This window comes from Cetorhinus maximus, chromosome 14 (assembly GCF_964194155.1).
Source record: "Cetorhinus maximus chromosome 14, sCetMax3.hap1.1, whole genome shotgun sequence".
Lineage (NCBI taxonomy): Eukaryota > Metazoa > Chordata > Chondrichthyes > Lamniformes > Cetorhinidae > Cetorhinus > Cetorhinus maximus.
The window spans coordinates 103,334,202-103,352,280 of NC_135892.1; the positions used below are offsets into that span (position 1 = coordinate 103,334,202).

The following is an 18,079-nucleotide window of genomic DNA, read 5'->3' on the forward strand; positions in this document are numbered from 1 at the left end:
TCCTTAAGCAGAATTGCAAATGATTGCCTCCTGAACTAATGCTTTCTGGCAGGGTGTGTTGACATGAAATTGGTGTGTTGATCCTAAATTAGGCCCTTGATGGTTTCAGGATGGAAAGGACTCAGTTGAGACCTGTCACAAATCGCAACACAGTCCATCTATCAATGATTCTTCACATCTATGTTGAAATTTTTATCCAGTTATATTGTCCTATTCATGCCGAAGAAAGGAGCTGTGGGAGATTAATGCACTACTACAAGGAGTGGTTGAGGTGAGCAGTGTAGATGCATTTAAGGGGATGCTAGATGAATACATGATGGAGAAAGGAATAGAAGGATATGCTGGGAGGGTTAGATGAAAAGGGATTGAAGGAGGCTTGTGTGGAGCATAAACACTAGCATAGGTCAATTCAGCTGGTTAACCTCTATTGCTGCTGTGCATTCTGCATCAATCTACTGAGCAGCACTTTTGTTTTCGAAACAAATGCTGAAACAACTGGCTGAATTTTACACTGGACAGGGTGGAAGTGGGGGAGCGGCAGTGCCATTCCCTGTCATAAAAGTCAGGGGCATATCCAAACCCATAGATAAAAGCAAAAAACTGCGGATGCTGGAAATCTAAAACAAAAATAAAAATACCTGGAAAAACTCAGCAGGTCTGGCAGCATCTGCGGAGAGGAGCACAGTTAACGTTTCGAGTCTGTATGACTCTTCAACAGAACTAAGTAAAAATAGAAGAGAGGTGAAATATAAGCTGGTTTAAGGAGGGGGTGGGACAAGTAGAGCTGGATAGAGGGTCAGTGATAGGTGGAGATAGCCAAAAGATGTCATAGACAAAAGGACAAAGAGGTGTTGAAGGTGGTGATATTAACTAAGGAATGTGCTAATTAAGGGTAGAAAGCAGGACAAGCAAGGTACAGAAAGCCCTAGTGGGGGTGGGGTGGGGTGAAGGAATCGAAAAAAGCTAAAAGGTAGAGATAAAACAATGGATGGATATACATTTAAAAATAATGGAAATAGGTGGGAAAAGAAAAATCTATATAAATTATTGGAAAAAAAGGGGGGGATCGGAAAGGGGGTAGGGACGGAGGAGAGAGTTCATGATCTAAAATTGTTGAACTCAATGTTCAGTCCGGAAGGCTGTAAAGTGCCTAGTCGGAAGATGAGGTGGTATTCCTCTAGTTTGCGTTGAGCTTCACTGGAACAATGCAACAGGCCAAGGATGGACATGTGGGCATGAGAGCAGGGTGGAGTGTTGAAATGGCAAGCGACAGGGAGGTCTGGGTAATGCTTGCGGACAAACCGAAGGTGTTCTGCAAAGCGGTCACCCAGTCTGCGTTTGGTCTCTCCAATGTAGAGGAAACCGCATTGGGAGCAACGAATGCAGTAGACTAAATTGAGGGAAGTGCAAGTGAAATGCTGCTTCACTTGAAAGGAATGTTTGGGCCCTTGGACGGTGAGGAGAGGGGAAGTAAAGGGGCAGGTGTTGCATCTTCTGCGGTTGCATGGGAAAGTGCTGTGGGAGGGGGTTGAGGTGTAGGGGGTGATGGAGGAGTGGACCAGGGTGTCCAGGAGGGAACGATCCCTGCGGAATGCCGCCGGGGGGTGAAGGGAAGATGTGTTTGGTGGTGGCATCATGCTGGAGTTGGTGGAAATGGCGGAGGATGATCCTTTGAATGCAGAGGCTGGTGGGGTGATAAGTGAGGACAAGGGGGACCCTATCATATTTCTGGGAGGGAGAGGAAGGTGTGAGGGCGGGTGCACGGGAGATGGGTCGGACACAGTTGAGGGCCCTGTCAACCACCGTGGATGGAAAATCTCGGTTAAGGAAGAAGGAAAACATGTCAGAGGAACTGTTTTAGAAAGTGGCATCATCAGAACAGATGCGACGGAGGCAAAGGAACTGAGAGAATGGGATGGAGTCCTTACAGGAAGCGGGGTGTGAGGAGCTGTAGTCGAGGTAGCTGTGGGAGTCGGTAGGCTTGTAATGGATATTGGTGGACATTCTATCACCAGAAATCGAGACAGAGAGGTCAAGGAAGGGAAGGGAAGTGTCAGAGATGGACCATGTGAAAATGATGGAGGGGTTGAAATTGGAAGCAAAATTAATAAATTTTTCCAGGTCCAGACGAGAGCATGAAGCAGCACCGAAGCAATCATCGATGTACCGGAGAAAGAGTTGTGGGAGGGGGCCGGAGTAGAACTGGAACAAGGAATGTTCCACATACCCCATAAAGAGACAGGCATAACTGGGGCCCATGTGGGTACGCATAGCCACACCTTTTGTTTGGAGGAAGTAAGAGGAGTTTAAGGAGAATTTGTTCAGTGTGAGAACAAGTTCAGCCAGACGGAGGAGAGTAGTAGTGGACGGGGATTGTTTGGGTCTCTGTTCGAGGAAGAAGCGAAGAGCCATCAGACCATCCCGGTGGGGGATGGAGGTGTAGAGGGATTGGACGTCCATGGTGAAGAGGAGGCGGTTGGGACCAGGGAACTGGAAATTGTTGATATGATGTAGGGTGTCAGAGGAATCACGGATGTAGGTGGGAAGGGACTGGACAAGGGGAGAGAGAATGGAGTCAAGATAGCAAGAAATGAGTTCCGTGGGCCAGGAACAGGCTGCCACGATCGGTTTGCCAGGACAGTTCTGTTTGTGGATTTTGGGTAGGAGGTAGAAGCGGCCCGTCCGAGGTTGGGAGACTATCAGGTTGGAAGCTGTGGAAGGAAGATCCCTAGAGGAGATGAGGTCAGTAACAGTCCTGGAAACAATGGCTTGATGTTCAGGGGTGGGGTCATGGTCCAGGGGGAGGTAGGAGGAAGTGTCTGCGAGTTGACGCTCAGCCTCTGCGAGGGAGAGGTCAGTGTGCCAGACAACAACAGCACCACCCTTGTCAGCGGGTTTGATGACAATGTCAGGGTTGGCCCTTAGAGAACGGAGTGCAGCAAGTTCAGAGAGAGACAGGTTAGAGTGGGTGAGAGGAGCAGAGAAATTGAGATGACTAATGTCACGCCGACAATTCTCAATGAAAAGATCAAGAGAAGGTAAGAATCCAGAGGGAGGGGTCCAGGTGGAGGGAGAATTTTAGAGGTGGGTAAAAGGATCCGTTGAACGGGGAGAGGATTCCTGCCCAAAGAAGTGAGCACGGAGACGACGGCGGCAGAAGAAGAGTTCAGCATCGTGCCTAGCCTGAAATTCATTGTAATGAGGGCGTAAGGGTATGAAACTAAGTCCTTTGCTGAGCACTGAACGTTCAGCGTCGGAGAGGGGAAGGTCAGGGGGTATGGTGAATACACGGCCGGGGCTGGGGTTGGAAGACGGGATGGCGACAGAAGGACAGGCAGGGGTGGAGGGTCCTGGATGGGTGTTGGTGTCGATGAGTTGTTGGAGCTTGTGTTCCTTTGCACCTGAAAGAAAGAGACAAAGTTTCTTGTTGAGGTGTTGGATGAGACGAAGAATAAAATGAAACTGGGGGCACGCGCAGCTTAGAAAAAGGGTGCGGTGGTGCTGCTGGAGGGAGAGGTCCAGTGTGTTTATATGGCGGCGCATGGCTCTGATTGTGGATCTCAGAATGCGACAAGAACAGCAGTCCGAGGAGCGTTGTATGTCCCGGAGATACCTGTAATCCTGGTTGGGTTCGAAACATGAGGGATGGAACTTCAGTTGAAATCCACGTGGGGTAAGTCGGAGATGGAGACAGTCACTGAGGAAGGAAATATGGCTGTGAAAGCGGGTTTTAGTAAACACCTTGTCAAACACAAGGAGAGAAATGGTGAACAAATGAAGGTGAACAAAGCAAAAGAGAGATATGCAAATCCTGTCGGAGAGAAGAGCAATACTTCTTCAAGGTGGGCATTCCTTGAAGAGAAGTGGCAGTCAATTAAACACTAAGATAAAAGCAAAAAACTGCGGATGCTGGAAGTCCAAAACAAAAATAAAAATACTTGGAAAAACTCAGCAGGTCTGGCAGCATCTGCAGAGTGGAACACAATTAACGTTTCGAGTCCGTATGACTCTTCAACAGAACTAAGTAAAAATAGAAGAGAGGTGAAATATAAGCTGGTTTAAGGGTGGTGGGGGGGGGGGGGGGGGGGTTGGGACAAGTAGAGCTGGATAGAGGGCAAGTGATAGGTGGAGATAGCCAAAAGATGTCACAGACAAAAGGACAAAGAAGTGTCGAAGGTGGTGATATTATCTAAGGAATGTGCTAATTAAGGGTAGAAAGCAGGACAAGCAAGGTACAGATAGCCCTAGTGGGTTTGGCTGGTTTGCCCTGTAGCCATTTAACAGCTGTTGGGCTGCTAGTTGGCTTGAAGCGAGTCTTGCGCCCCAATTGGGCAATCAAATGGCCGGCGGCCCACTGGTCCCAGCAGTGCCACTGGGAGCGGTGGCCATTGCTGGGATTGAAGTGAGCCCTGGAGGGTAAAAAGCAGCAATGGAGCTAGACTTGAAGGATATCCCGGGGTCTCCAGCGTCAGGCTAGCAAGCCCTGGCAAGGGGGGAGAGCAGGGATGAAGGGCCGCGCTTGACAGGGCAGGGGTAGTGCGGAACCGCAAGAGTAGGAATTACCTAGTGTGGACCTCCGATTGGCACAAGGGAACCGAAAAGGAGGCACCGCCCCCTTGCCCAGCTACCAGTATGCCAGATGGCTAGATACCTGGCACCTGCCTCCCCTGTCACAGGTAAAATCACAACAGTGGCAGGAGGAAACCCTTAAGTGAGCATTAATTGACCATTTAAGGGCCACAGTTTGCTCACAGGTGAGGCAGGCTTCCCAACACCTCCCCTCTCCACTGGTAAAATAACAGTAGGCAGGGAAAACCAGCTAGGCACCAGGATAAAAGAGCGCGAGGAGAGCGGCGGGGATGCAGGATAAAACTGAAAAAGTGACATCATAGGAAAGCTGTGACCTGATTGGTTAGTAGGGAATCTGCACCAAATTTGAAAAAAAAAAACACTGCAAAGCTAATTAATAAATTAATTAACTAAGTCGAGATGGCTGGGCAGGTGATGTGCTGTAGCTGTATGATGTGGGAGCTGGCAGATCCCATTGCGAGCCGCAGTGACCACATCTGCAGCAAGTGTTGATTGCTGCAGGAACTCCGGCTCAGAATTGATGAGCTGGAGTCGGAGCTCCGGACGCTGTGGCACATCCGGGAGGGGGAGAGTTACCTGGACGATTTGTTTCAGGAGGCGGTCACACCCGGTAGATTAAGTACCTCAAATTCGGTCAGTGGTCAGGGTCAGCAGGGTGTGACTGCAAGTGAGGCAGGTAGAGGGATCCTGTGTTCAGGAAAAGAGGAGCCTCAGCTCTTGACCTTGTCCAACAGGTACGAGGTACTTGCTCCCTGTGTGGATGAGGAAAAGGGCTGTAGGGAGGATGAGCCAGCTGACCACGGCACCGTGGCACAGGAGGCCATTCAAGACGGGGGAGCAAAAAGACAAGTGGTAGTTGTAGGGGATTCTATAATTAGAGGAATTGATAGCATCCTTTGTAAGCAGGATCGAGAGTCCCGCATGGTATGTTGCCTGCCTGGTGCCAGGGTGAGGGACATCTCTGACCGGCTTGAAAGGATTTTGGAGAGGGAGGGGGAGGATCCAGTTGTTGTAGTCCACGTCGGGACAAATAACATAGGTAAGACTAGGAAAGAGGACCTGTTTGGGGATTATCATTTGTATGCTTTCTCTTTAGCTTTTATGCTGTCCCTGACTTCCCTTGTCAGCCATGGTTGCCTCATCCTCCCTTTAGTATGCTTCTTCTTCCTAGGGATGAATTTTTGCTGTGTCTCCCAAATTACTCCCAGAAACTCCTGCCATTGCTGTTCCACTGTCTTTCCTGCTAGGCTCATCTCCCAGTCAATTCTGGCCAGCTCCTCCCTCATGCCTCTGTAGTTGCCTTTATTCAACTGTAATACTGTTACATCTGATTCCAGCTTTTTCCTCTCAAATTGCAGGGTAAATTCTATCATATTATGGTCACTTCCTCCTAAGGGTTCCTTCACCTTAAGCTCTCTTATCAAATCTGCCTCATTACACATCACTAAATCTAGAATTGACTGTTCCCTAGTGGGCTCCGCCACAAGCAGCTCCAAAAAGCCGTCTCGTACACATTCCACAAATTCCTTTTCTTGGGATCCACTACCAAACTGATTTTCCCAGTCTACCTGCATATTGAAATCCTGCATGATCACTGTAACCTTGCCTTTCTCACACGCCTTTTCTATCTCCTGGTGTATCTTGTGCCCCACATCAGGACTACTGTTTGGAGGCCTGAACATAACTCCCATTATGGTTTTTTAACCTTTGTGGTTCCTCAACTCTACCCACACAGATTCTACATCATCTGACCCGACATCATTTCTTGCTATCGATTTAATTTCATTTCTTACTAACAAAGCAACCCCACCCCCTCTGCCAACCTGCCTATCTTTTTGAAAGGATGTATATCCTTGGATATTTAGCTCCCAGTCCTGATCCCCTTGCAGCCATGTCTCCGTGATGCCCACCACATCATACCTGCCAATTTCAATCTGCGCCACAAGCTCATTTACCTTATTTCGTATACTGCGTGCATTCAGATACAACATCTTCAGTCCTGTATTTCCCGTCCCCTTTCTCATTGTCGTCCCTTTATCTGATGCGCTTGAAGTTAGATTCCTAGCCCTTTCCAAACACTCTGTCCTATTTTGTGTTCTGGGGACTTTAATAGCCTCTCCTGGGCTCTCCTTTCTTTTCAGTTTTTTCATAATTTTCCATGAAGTTGAATCCACCCCCCCCACATGCTAACCTGCTGCTTTGTTTCCCATTAGTCATACTTCTTGGAGTTTTACCCTCCCCCCCCCCCCCCCCCCCCCCCCACTTTCTAGTTTAAAGTCCTGTTGACCACCCTATTTACCCGTTTCGCTAGAACATTGGTCTCAGATTGGTTCAGGTGGAGACCGTCCCAACGGTACAGATCCCTCCTGTTCCAATACTGATGCCAGTGCCCCATGAAATGGAACCCCTCTTTCCCGCACCACTCCTTTAGCCACGTGTGTACTTCCCTTATTCTTGTGTCCCTATGCCGATTTGTATGTGGCTCGGGTAGTAATCCGGAGATTATAACCCTTGAGGACCTGTTCTTTAATTTAGTTCCTAGTTCCTGATAATCCCCAAACAGGTCCTCTTTCCTAATCTTACCTATGTTATTTGTCCTGATGTGGACAAATGCAATGTTGGCATTTATTTCGAGAGGACTAGAATATAAAAGCAGGGATGTGCTGCTGAGGCATTATAAGGCTCTGGTCAGACCACATTTAGAATATTGTGAGCAATTTTGGGCCCCGTATCTCAGGAAGGATGTGCTGGCCCTGGAGAGGGTCCAGAGGAGGTTCATGAGAACGATACCAGGAATGAAAGGCTTAACATATGAGGAACGTTTGAGGACTCTGGGTCTATACTCGATGGAGTTTAGAAGGATGAGGGGGGGATCTGATTGAAACTTACAGAATACTGAAAGGCCTGGATAGAGTGGACATGGGCAAGATGTTTCCATTAGTAGGAGAGACTAGGACCCAAGGGCACAGCCTCAGAGTAAAGGGAAGACCATTTAGAACAGAGATGAGGAGAAACTTCTTTAGTCAGAGAGTGGTGAATCTATGGAATTCATTGCCACAGAAGGCTGTGGAGGCCAGGTCATTGAGTGTATTTAAGACCGAGATAGATGGGTTCTTGATTGGTAAAGGGATCAAAGGTTACGGGGAGAAGGAGGGAGAATGGGGTTGAGAAACTGATCAGCCTTGATTGAATGGCGGAGCAGACTCGATGGGCTGAATGGCCTAATTTCCGCTCCTATGTCTTATGGTCTAAAGCAGTTTGGAATTTGGACTGGAGTCATTGCCAGGTTAGAGTAGCCAGTACTACAGAGTAATACATCTTAGTAATACATTAGAGAAATACATCTTCCTTTCACCTCCCCCCTGTCGGCATTCCGTAGGGACCGTTCCCTCCGTGACACCCAGGTCCACTCCTCCATCACCCCCAACACCTCCACCCCTCCCACGGCACCTTCCCATGCAATCGCAGAAGGTGCAACACCTGCCCCTTTACTTCCCCTCTCCTCACCGTCCAAAGGCCCAAACACTCCTTTCAAGTGAAGCAGCGCTCACTTGTACTTCCCTCAATTTGGTCTACTGCATTCACTGCTCCCAATGCGGTCTCCTTCAGATTGGAGAGACCAAACGCAGACTGGGTGACCGCTTTGCGGAACACCTTTGGTCTGTCCGCAAGCATAACTCAGACCGTCCTGTCGCTTGCCATTTCAAAAACCCACCCTGCTCTCATGCCCGTCCTTGGCCTACTGCAATGTTCCAGTGAAGCCCAACGCAAACTGGAGGAACAGCACCTCATCTTCCAGTTAGGCACTTTACAGCCTTCTGGACTTAACATTGACTTCGACAACTTCAGACCATGATCTCTCTCCTCCATCCCCACCCCACTTTTTCATTCCCCTTTTTTCCATATTCATTTTTATTTTTTTAAGTTTTATTAATTTTTTCCCCCACTTATTTTCATTATTATTATTTTTAAAATTTATTTCCATTTTCATTCATTGCAGCTTTTAGCCTATTTTCGGTCTTTCTTCCCACCACCGTCCCCTCCCCGACCCCATCCCTACGAGGGCCATCTGTCACTTCCCAGAGTGCTTACCCTGGTCCAGCCATTATCACATTTTGCTTTCTTAATGTCACCATTAGCACCTCATTTAGCCAGTACCACCACCATTAACAATTCTTTGACCTTTTGTTTATGACATCTTTTGCCATCTCTCCTTTGCCTCCACCTATCGATGGCCTTCCATCCAGCTTCACCGGTCCACCTCCCTTAATCAGTATATATTTCACCACATCTCTACCTCCCTTTAGATCTGAAGAAGAATCAGACGGACTCGAAACGTTATCTCTGTCTCTCTCTCCACAGATGCTGTCAGATCTGCTGAGGTTTTCCAGCATTTTTTGTTTTCGTTAGAGTAGCCAGTGTTGAGTTCCATCCTGCAGCACTTGCATCGCTTCAATGGCATTCCGAGATTTCTTCCCTGGAAATTTTAACCTGTTGATTCCCACTCTGTTCTGCTCTGCATTGTACTGATTGCTTTTATTTTCATGCATTTAGATATTACCTGGAAAAGTTTGAAGACTACCCAAAATCAAGGAAAGTTCTGATTCCTCTCATATTTTGACATACAGACATCTGGAAATAACTATATTAAACTCAGGATACAAGCTTCAGATCAATCCTGACATTTTGAAAATCAAAATTAAAGTTACAAGGGATATTTGACTTGATTTTATGCTTATTCTTTATACGGTTTATATGGTTACATATTATAATTGATGACAACTGGTGATAAAAAGTAGACACTTTTTCAATACCCATATACAGTCAAGTGCCAGGTTCTTTCAGTTTTGAGAAACCATCAGATCAATAAAGTACTTCTCACCGACAGTTTGGTCCTGAATTTCCTCAGGAGCTCACAGTGGGAGATTGAAGGAACTGCTGGGTCAACAGTATAATTGGCTTTAATTTAAACTTAAGCTTTTAACTGACATTTCAGCAATCAGCTCACATTGGTGGTGCCTACTTAGGTCTAGCTGTGATTCGGTGATAACACTGTCACCCCTGAGTCAGAAGATCCTGGGTTCAAGGAACTTGAGGACAAATTCTAGGTTAACTCTTCAGTGCAGTACTGAGATCTTTCATATGCTATAAAAGATTCCAGGGCACATTTTTGAAGACCAGAAGGGTTATCCCTAGTGTTCTGGCCAATATTTATCCCTCAAACACACCTAAAAAGGAAGGTTATCTCGGTGCTTTTTGTGCAAGCTTGCTGTTTGGAAATTGGCTCCTGTGCTTCCTAAATTACAACAGTGACTACACTATATAAAATATTTCATTCGCTCTCAAATGATTTAGGATATCCTGAGATCGTGAAACATGCTAAGGAAATTCAAGTCACTGTTTGGATTTTTACTTGCCAGTAGATTAAGTGGTGTACCAGGCAGCACTGATATGGCAGGTTCCATTGAAGTCTAAGAGGCTTTGGTGTACAGAGTTGCTGTCTCTGGACTCTGCCCCTTTGCCTCCTAAGGGCTGGATGGAGGTTTTTGCTTCTTACAATACAACAGGAAACCCTTTGAAATGGTAGAAACTTGGTGCAATTGGGTCTTTACCATTCTCCTCGGGGTTCCGTCAGTTACACACTGAAATCTGGTGATAGACTTACAGAATCCCCACAAATCATAGGCTCACGGTATACAAATTATGTAAATTATTTTTCCATAGAAAGAATTAGCAGGAAAGAGTTGCTTTTGATTTTAATATTTTTAAGCAAATAGTATTCTCAAAGGCATCTAGGTAAAAGATGATTATTGAGCTAAATGGTGTTGTTTATTCATAGATGAGACAAATGGTTATTTCTTAGCTTGTCTACAGAAAGAAATGAAGAGATTGATTGAATGAATTAATTAACTTATGTGGCATTTTTCCTGACCCAAAGAACTTAACAGTCCATGAAGTACTTTTGGGGCAGAATCAGCCATGGGTCAGAATACATTACACCGCACTCTTAACTAAATTAGAGGCTTTACAGGAACCAGTCCAAAATTACCCTCAACTTCCAATGGGTTCACTTCTCCCCATTTCATTGAGTCATAGGTTGAAAGCCGTTTCCCTCAGTTTTCTGAGGATCCCTGAACCAACTTTCAGCAGCAAAGCTCACTCCAGCAATTCCTTCTCTAGACCTCACCAGTGCAAATCTCTTAGTGTCTTTAAATTTCCATGGGTTCCTTCTTAAGTCTAGTAAAATTATAACCTGATTGGGGAAGTATTCATTGTTTTTGCAATACCATGTGAAGACATGTTGTACTGTTTGAATAAATTAAATCTGATCATAACTGTACATTCTTTAGTATCCTTGCTCTACGTGTTCATTCACTCTAAAATAAAACAGTTCATTGATTCATATCAAACCTCGTCTTTGTTTGATCACCTTCAGTGTTTGACAAAGCACCCATGTGAATGACGTGAATACTCAATTCAGATCACAAGGTGTGCTATTATTACACCTCTGCATTATGTCCAAAATGATACAGAACAGTCAACTCACATAAAAATAAAGTCTGAACAAGTTAAATAATTTAATTTTAACAGACAGTCCCTCTATTCTTGAAGTTTATTCCTAAAACTGTGAAGTATTTTAAAAAAAACTTTTAATGCCCTTTTGTTTAATTTTCTAATTAAATTAACTTAATTTCAATTCCTATACAATATCTAGGTATTTTTGAACCTATTTTACCTTACTTATTTTTAATCAGTGATCACTTTATTCCCAACAGTGCCAAAAATCTAGCACATTCTATGCTGTTCAATATAAAGCTTTTGTCTTTATGAAACTATGATTGATATTACTTGACGTGCACTTGTCTTTCATTGCCATTCCAAGCATTCCTGAGAGACTATTACTGGTGGCACAGAGAACTAAAGCAGGTTCACTGTCTATCTGTAAGCTCCATTGAAGTGACCACATGCTCCATAGTTGATGGCAGAGTGTTGCTGTCATGTGCCTACAAGGTGATGGTGGACTCCTCCACGCTCTACAACATGTTGAGAAAGTTCCTTGGCAGACGATTCAAATGCATCGAGCAATTGGTGGTGCACAGGAAGCATTTTTCTTCAGAAGACATGGCCACGGAAATGGACAGGGAATGAAAACAGGATCGCTTTCTCCGCTGGGGAATTGCCCCACACCCATCGATTATGATGTAGGCAGCACATTAACTTTGAGCTGCCTGCTAATTTAAATTATTGCAGCATCATCCAGTGCTAGGCAGTGGAGTGGCTGCATGCCCGAGCAAAAGGTGCAAAATTGTGTGAGGCTAGCACAAGTTAAAGCTAGACAACACTACTTAAAGCCTTTTAAAAGTGAGATGCATTGTGGCTGGAGCAGGTGCTGGAAGTTGTTCTAAAAGCGATTTTGATGTTGTGGCACTCATTAATGGCAGAGGCAGGGCTCCAAGGTTTTCTAATGTTGCCTTGCAGGGGGAGATATGATGGCTGGGATTTTCTCAGGCCGATAGAGGTCCTGGCCACCAGTCAGAGAATTCCAGTTATCAACAGTCACAGATTGCAACTCTTTTGAGTACAAACACAGTTCTTGGTTTCTAGGAGTGGGACATGAACCCACAACCTTCTGATTCAAAGGCGAGGGTGCTATGGACTGAGCCACAGCTGACACCTCCCCACCAGTCAGAGAATTGGCAGAGGACCCCGTCAGTTCCGTGGGGAAAGCCCGACGAAATCAGGTGCCCTTCAGATACTTAAGTGGCCACCGGAGGGCCTTCCCCGCCCACCAAGAACTTCCAGCCAATCAGAGGCCGGAACTCCTCATCATGTCAGCCCCAGCGAGAGCAGTGGCTGCAGGTGGTACTGCACCCACCAGAAGCCCCGGATCATTGTGGAACCCCTGGTCAAAGGTGAGTGAGGGCAGGATGACGGTCCCAGCATGGAGGTCATGGGAGAAGGGATGACGCGGGGGTGGTCAGAGGCCAGAGGCAAAAGTAGGGGATGGCTTTCAGTGGCCACCCCGTGCTCAATGCTGGGTTCCTCGATCAGGCGCAGAGGGACAATGAGGGACCTCCCCCTCTGGGATGCTACTGGCTAACCCAACAGTGTTTGTTGAGTGGCCTTCTGAGGGCACAGGAAAGCTCTGTGGCTCCCATTTAATCCCTGAGCCACCACTAAATTGTAGTGGGCTCAGGGATAATGGGTGCAAATTGGATCATTAATGAGCCTAAATGACATCCCCCCCACCGGTGTCAGACACCCTGCAACAGCCCCTTCCCCCTTTCAACTCAATCAGGGAGGTTTTGCCATTACTGGGAGAATGATGCGGGGCCTCTCCCATGATTAAGTGGGCCCAGTCACCATGTTTCCCAACATGAGAGGCTGCATTAAATACAACCCATAATCTATCCCTAGGGGTCTAGGACGCCCTAAGACAAACTTTGTGGAAGCAGTGGCAATCAATGCCAGGAGTTCAACCTCGAGGACCTGGGTGCAGTGCCATTAAAAGTTCAATGATGTCACAGGAAACATGAAGGTAAGTGAATACTCCTTAAAATACCATACCCTACCAGTAATTAGCCAGAGTACACAAGGGACCATAAGCATCACTCGCTGTTAGAGAGAGACAAGTGGTTATATAGCTTGAGGGATACCACTCTGCATCAAGCATGGGACAAGGCAAGGGGGCAGTCCTCCATGAACTACCACAGCCAGCACAGGGATTGAACCCTCATCATTAGCATTGCTCTACACCACATACTAGTTATCTAGCTAGCTGAGCTAACCAGCCCACACCATATACCACTAACTCCTCCACAGTCTTCACACACTGCTCAATGCATCACACTCTCAGCACTCACCTCCCAACAATTTCCATCAATCTTGACTCATACCTAATATTCACCTCACTGCACACATTTAGCATGCTGTAGGACCACACCCACATCTCACTGATGGCATATACTGCCAGCTATTCAACCATGGCTGCCACATCACCCATCATCATGGCATATGTTTGGAATTTCTCCTTTTACATCCTTATTGCCCACCACCCCTTCATCTCTGTCATTGGCTCCCTGTCCCCATAGTGATATTCAATTTAAAATCCTCCCCTTCATCTTCAAGACCCTCCTTGGCCTTGTTCTATCATATCTTTGCCTCTTCACTTCTGTCTCCTCCATTAAGATCATCCTTAAATCCTATCTCTTTTCCCAAACTTTTGATCATAACCTTATATCTCTTTATGTGGCTCAGTATCAAATATTTGCGAAGTGCCTTGGAACCACATTAAAGGCGCCATATAAATGCAAATTGTTACTATTGGTTATATCAATGCAACTTGTGATGGGCTGCTTTCCTGCACTAAAGATGCTGTATTACATAGAAATTATAACACAGAAACAGGCTATTCAGCTCAACTGGACTATGTTTATGCTTATAATCCTACACAAGCCTCTCCCCACTCTGCAAATAGGAAATGTTAGGAAAATAAAACTACAGGAAGAAGATAACTTCAGCCATAACATTGCAAAATCAAAGTGCAATAAAACTAGTGAGAAATGGGAAGCAAAGTAACGAAAAAACAGAATTTAAAAGAAATGAGTTATTTGCCATTTTCTTTATCAAAAGCATTGATTTTTGTTGGCAACGCAGATTTTTAGCCTGGGAATGTCAGTCCCCTCCTCTACTCATCATCCATCTCTATCCGCCTTGGTGTTGATGATTACATTCTAAATTTAGCAACTTCCTTTACACTGAAGAGGGAAGGCATCCTGAAGGGGGAGGATTAGTAAGCTTGCGGATGATACAAAGATTGGCCGGGTGGTTAACAGTGAGGTTGAGTGTCTTGGGCTACAGGAAGATATGGACAGGATGGTCAAATAGGCAGATAAGTGGCAGATGAAATTTAACCCTGGAAAGTGTGAGATGATACACTTTGGAAGGAGTAATTTGACAAGGAAGTATTCAATGAACGGCATGACACTAGGAAGTTCTGAGGAACAAAGGGACCTTGGTGTGTGTGGGGCATGTTAGTCGGGTGGTGAAAAAGGCATATGAGACACTTGCCTTTATCAATCGAGGCATAGATTACAAAAGTAGGAAGGTCATGTTGGAGTTGTATAGAACCTTGGTGAGGCCACAGCTGGAGTCCTGTGTGCAATTCTGGTCGCCACATTATAGGAAGGATGTGATTGCACTGGAGGGGTTGCAGAGGAGATTCACCAGGATGTTGCCTGGGATGAAACATTTAAGTTATGAAGAGAGGTTGGATAGACTTGGGTTGTTTTCATTGGAGCAGAGGAGACTGAGGGGTGACCTGATGGAGGTGTACAAGATTATGAGGGGCATGGACAGGGTAATAGGGAGCAGCTGTTCCCCTTAGTTGAAGGGTCAGTCACGAGGGGACACAAGTTCAAGGTGAGGGACAGAAGGTTTAGGGGGGATGTGAGGAAAAACCTTTTTACCCAGAAGGTGGTGACGGTCTGGAATGTGCTGCCTGGGAGGGTGGTGGAGGCGGGTTGCCTCACATCCTTTAAAAAGTACCTGGATGAGCATTTGGCACGCAATAACATTCAAGGCTTTGGGCCACGTGCTGGTAAATGGGGTTAGGAAGGTAGCTCAGGTGTTTCTCAAGTGTCGGTGCAGACTCGATGGGCTGAACTGCCTTTTCTGCACTGTGTGATTCTGTGATTCTGTGACTGCATCCCACCTGTGTACTCAACATTCATTCCTCACTGAATGCTCAAGGCATGATTTTTGCCATTCCCAAATGAAATAGGCATAGAGCAAACATGAGATTTCATATTTTACATCCAACTTTTGAATTAATTGAATTCAAATTAATTTTGAATTCAATTAGCATGGGGCCTACACGCTGATTGGTATTCATTTTCATGTTGACTACTGTCAAATAGAACATGGCAGCCAAGGTCACATATTTCAACACCAGCTCAGTGCATTTTGAATATTTATTGCTGTTAGATGAAGAAAAACAAATTGAAGCATTCACTGGGGACAGAAAGTTGAAGGAAGTCTATGTATTTCAAATTTTAAAATGGCGTAAAATCACATTTAGACCAGGATCTAATGCTGTTGACAGAATTAAGCCAAAATGTCTCAACTAACGGAAATTGCAATGTAGAATTAAGACAACCAAGTGCACACAGCAATGAAGTAACAGTGTAAATTCCTACAGGTTTATTCCCAGGAGGCCTGCTACCAGCTTGACAGTAACATACAACTGAATAATTTTCACCAGCAAGCTGGTTGGGGACACTAAGCAGACATCTGAAGCTCGTTGATCTCATGAGGCCCAAGGCCCAAAATCTGATGGACCTTGAACTGACCCATTCGAACACAAGGATTGTTTCTTCCACTCAGTTAGGAACCAATTTCGAGGGCATGGTTCCTTTCCTTGGTTCTATCGTATTCTAAACTAACTGAAACCAAGTCAGCTGGCTGTAATCCTTTTCCTCACACAACCAATAAAATATTTATAACTCACCACATTGACCAACTCCAATGATTAATGAACCATATGTTAATTTTTTTTGAATCTTGCATTAAATATGAGCATTTTGGCACCCATTTACTGTCAACACTGGTGAGGCCCATCTATATCTTTGGGACAATTAATATTGGACAGAATTACAGAATTGTTACAGCACAGAAGGAGGCCATTCAGCCCATCGTGTCTGCACCAGCTCTCCGAATGAGCAATTCACCCAGTGCCATTCCGCCACCTTCTCCCAATAACCCTGCACATTCTCTCTTTTTATAATTCCCTTTCGAATGCCCCGATTGAACCTGCCTCCAGAACACTCTCAGGGAGTATATTCCAGACCCCAAACACTTGCTGCATGAAAACAATTTTCCTCATATCGTCAGTTACTTTGTGCCCTCCGTTGCACTTTTACCTTTGGATTCGACCTAGTGCTGCTGAAGTTCTGAACTTAGACAAGTCACTGTTTTGAAGCAGACTACATTCTTCACACTATTTGGTGGGAAACAGGATGATGCAATGCTGAGATAGATTTGACTGACAGTGGAATTTCATTACCTGCACCATTCAACCTCCTGATTATGTATGAACATTTCTGTTAGGATAATACCATCACCTCATTTCCCAGCTTCTTTTGCTATAGGTTTCTCTCCTTGCCATGGTTAATAACATTACACATTAACCCATTGATGGGAAATCTTGAGGGCTTCTCTGCTTTTCTATATCTGAACTCCTAATATACTCTTCGAGCTCTGTGGCAGGAACACAAGTTTGGAAAACTAGCCTTATATTACCTATGTTATTTGCTTTAGACTTGCCTTCACGCGCGTGCCTCAGATCTTGCTTTACAATGTATGTAAGGTACAGGGACAGATCCTAACTCCCAGTATGCCTGCCCATAGCGGTTTTAATTGGTACACTTCATTAGTGTGCTGCTGGGCACTCGAGAAAACTATCCAGCTCATCGCTACCTGCCAGTAGCTGTGGGGAATTCCTGGAGTGACCTGAGAGGGACAATGCAGGGAGGAGCCTATAGGGGAGGTTTGAATTTCCCTTGTACAATTACAATGAACTCTCTGATCCAGCTACAACACTGGCATCTATGCGGCAATCTGGAAAATTGCCCAGGTATGTCCTGTCCACAAAAAGCAGGACAAATCCAACCCAGCCAGTTACTGTCTCATCGGTCTACTCTGGATCATCAGCAAAGTGATGGAAGGGGCCATCAGCAATGCTATCAAGCAGCGCTTGCTTAGCAATAACCTTCTTGCTGCGCAAGTTTGGGTTCTGCCAGGGTCGCAAAGTTCCTGACCTCATTACAGCCTTGGTTTAAGCATGCGCAAAAGAGCTAAACTCCAGAGATGATGGGAGAGTTACTGCCCTTGACATCAAGCAGCATTTGACCAAGTGTGGCATCAAGAAGCCCTTGCAAAACTGGAGTGAAAGGGAATCAGGGGGAAAACTTTCCACTGGTTGGAGTCATACCTAACACAAAAGAAGATGGTTGTGGTTGTTGGAGGTCAATCATCTCTGTCCCAGGGCAGTACTGCAAGAGTTCGTCAGGGTAGTGCCTTGGCCCAACCGTCTTCAGCTGCTTCATAAATGACCTTCCTTCCATCTTAAGGTCAGAAGTAGGGATGTTCGCTGATGATTACACAATGTTCAGCACCATTCGCGACTCTTCAGATACTGAAGCAGTCTGGGAACATATGCAGGAAGACCTAGACAACATTCAGGCTTGGACTGATAAGTGGCAAGTAACATTTGCGCCACACAAGTGCCAGGCAACGACCGTCTCCAAAAAGAGAGAATCTAACTATTTCCCCTTGACATTCAATGGTGTTACCATCGCTGAATCCCCCACCATCAACATCCTCCGCCTCTGTAGGGACACTGTGACCTCCATATGTCAGATGATTGGTCCAGAGATTCGCCTAAAACTGTGTAGGTGGCCGCCCCATGCCAAAAGCCCATAAGGTGACA

At 45.7% G+C, this 18,079-nt stretch overlaps 1 protein-coding gene across 2 annotated transcripts in view; it reads left to right on the plus strand.

Moving 5' to 3' along the window:
* Positions 1-11,000, plus strand: part of LOC144689895 (3-oxo-5-alpha-steroid 4-dehydrogenase 2-like) — a 30,666-nt gene extending 19,666 nt beyond the window's left edge. For both annotated transcript variants that reach the window (XM_078557389.1, XM_078557390.1), the window contains one exon: positions 9,145-11,000. In XM_078557389.1, the coding sequence (XP_078413515.1) occupies positions 9,145-9,211 (67 nt within the window). In that variant the 3' untranslated portion in view covers positions 9,212-11,000. The remainder of the gene's footprint in view (positions 1-9,144) is intronic.
* The last annotated feature ends 7,079 nt before the right edge of the window (positions 11,001-18,079 follow it).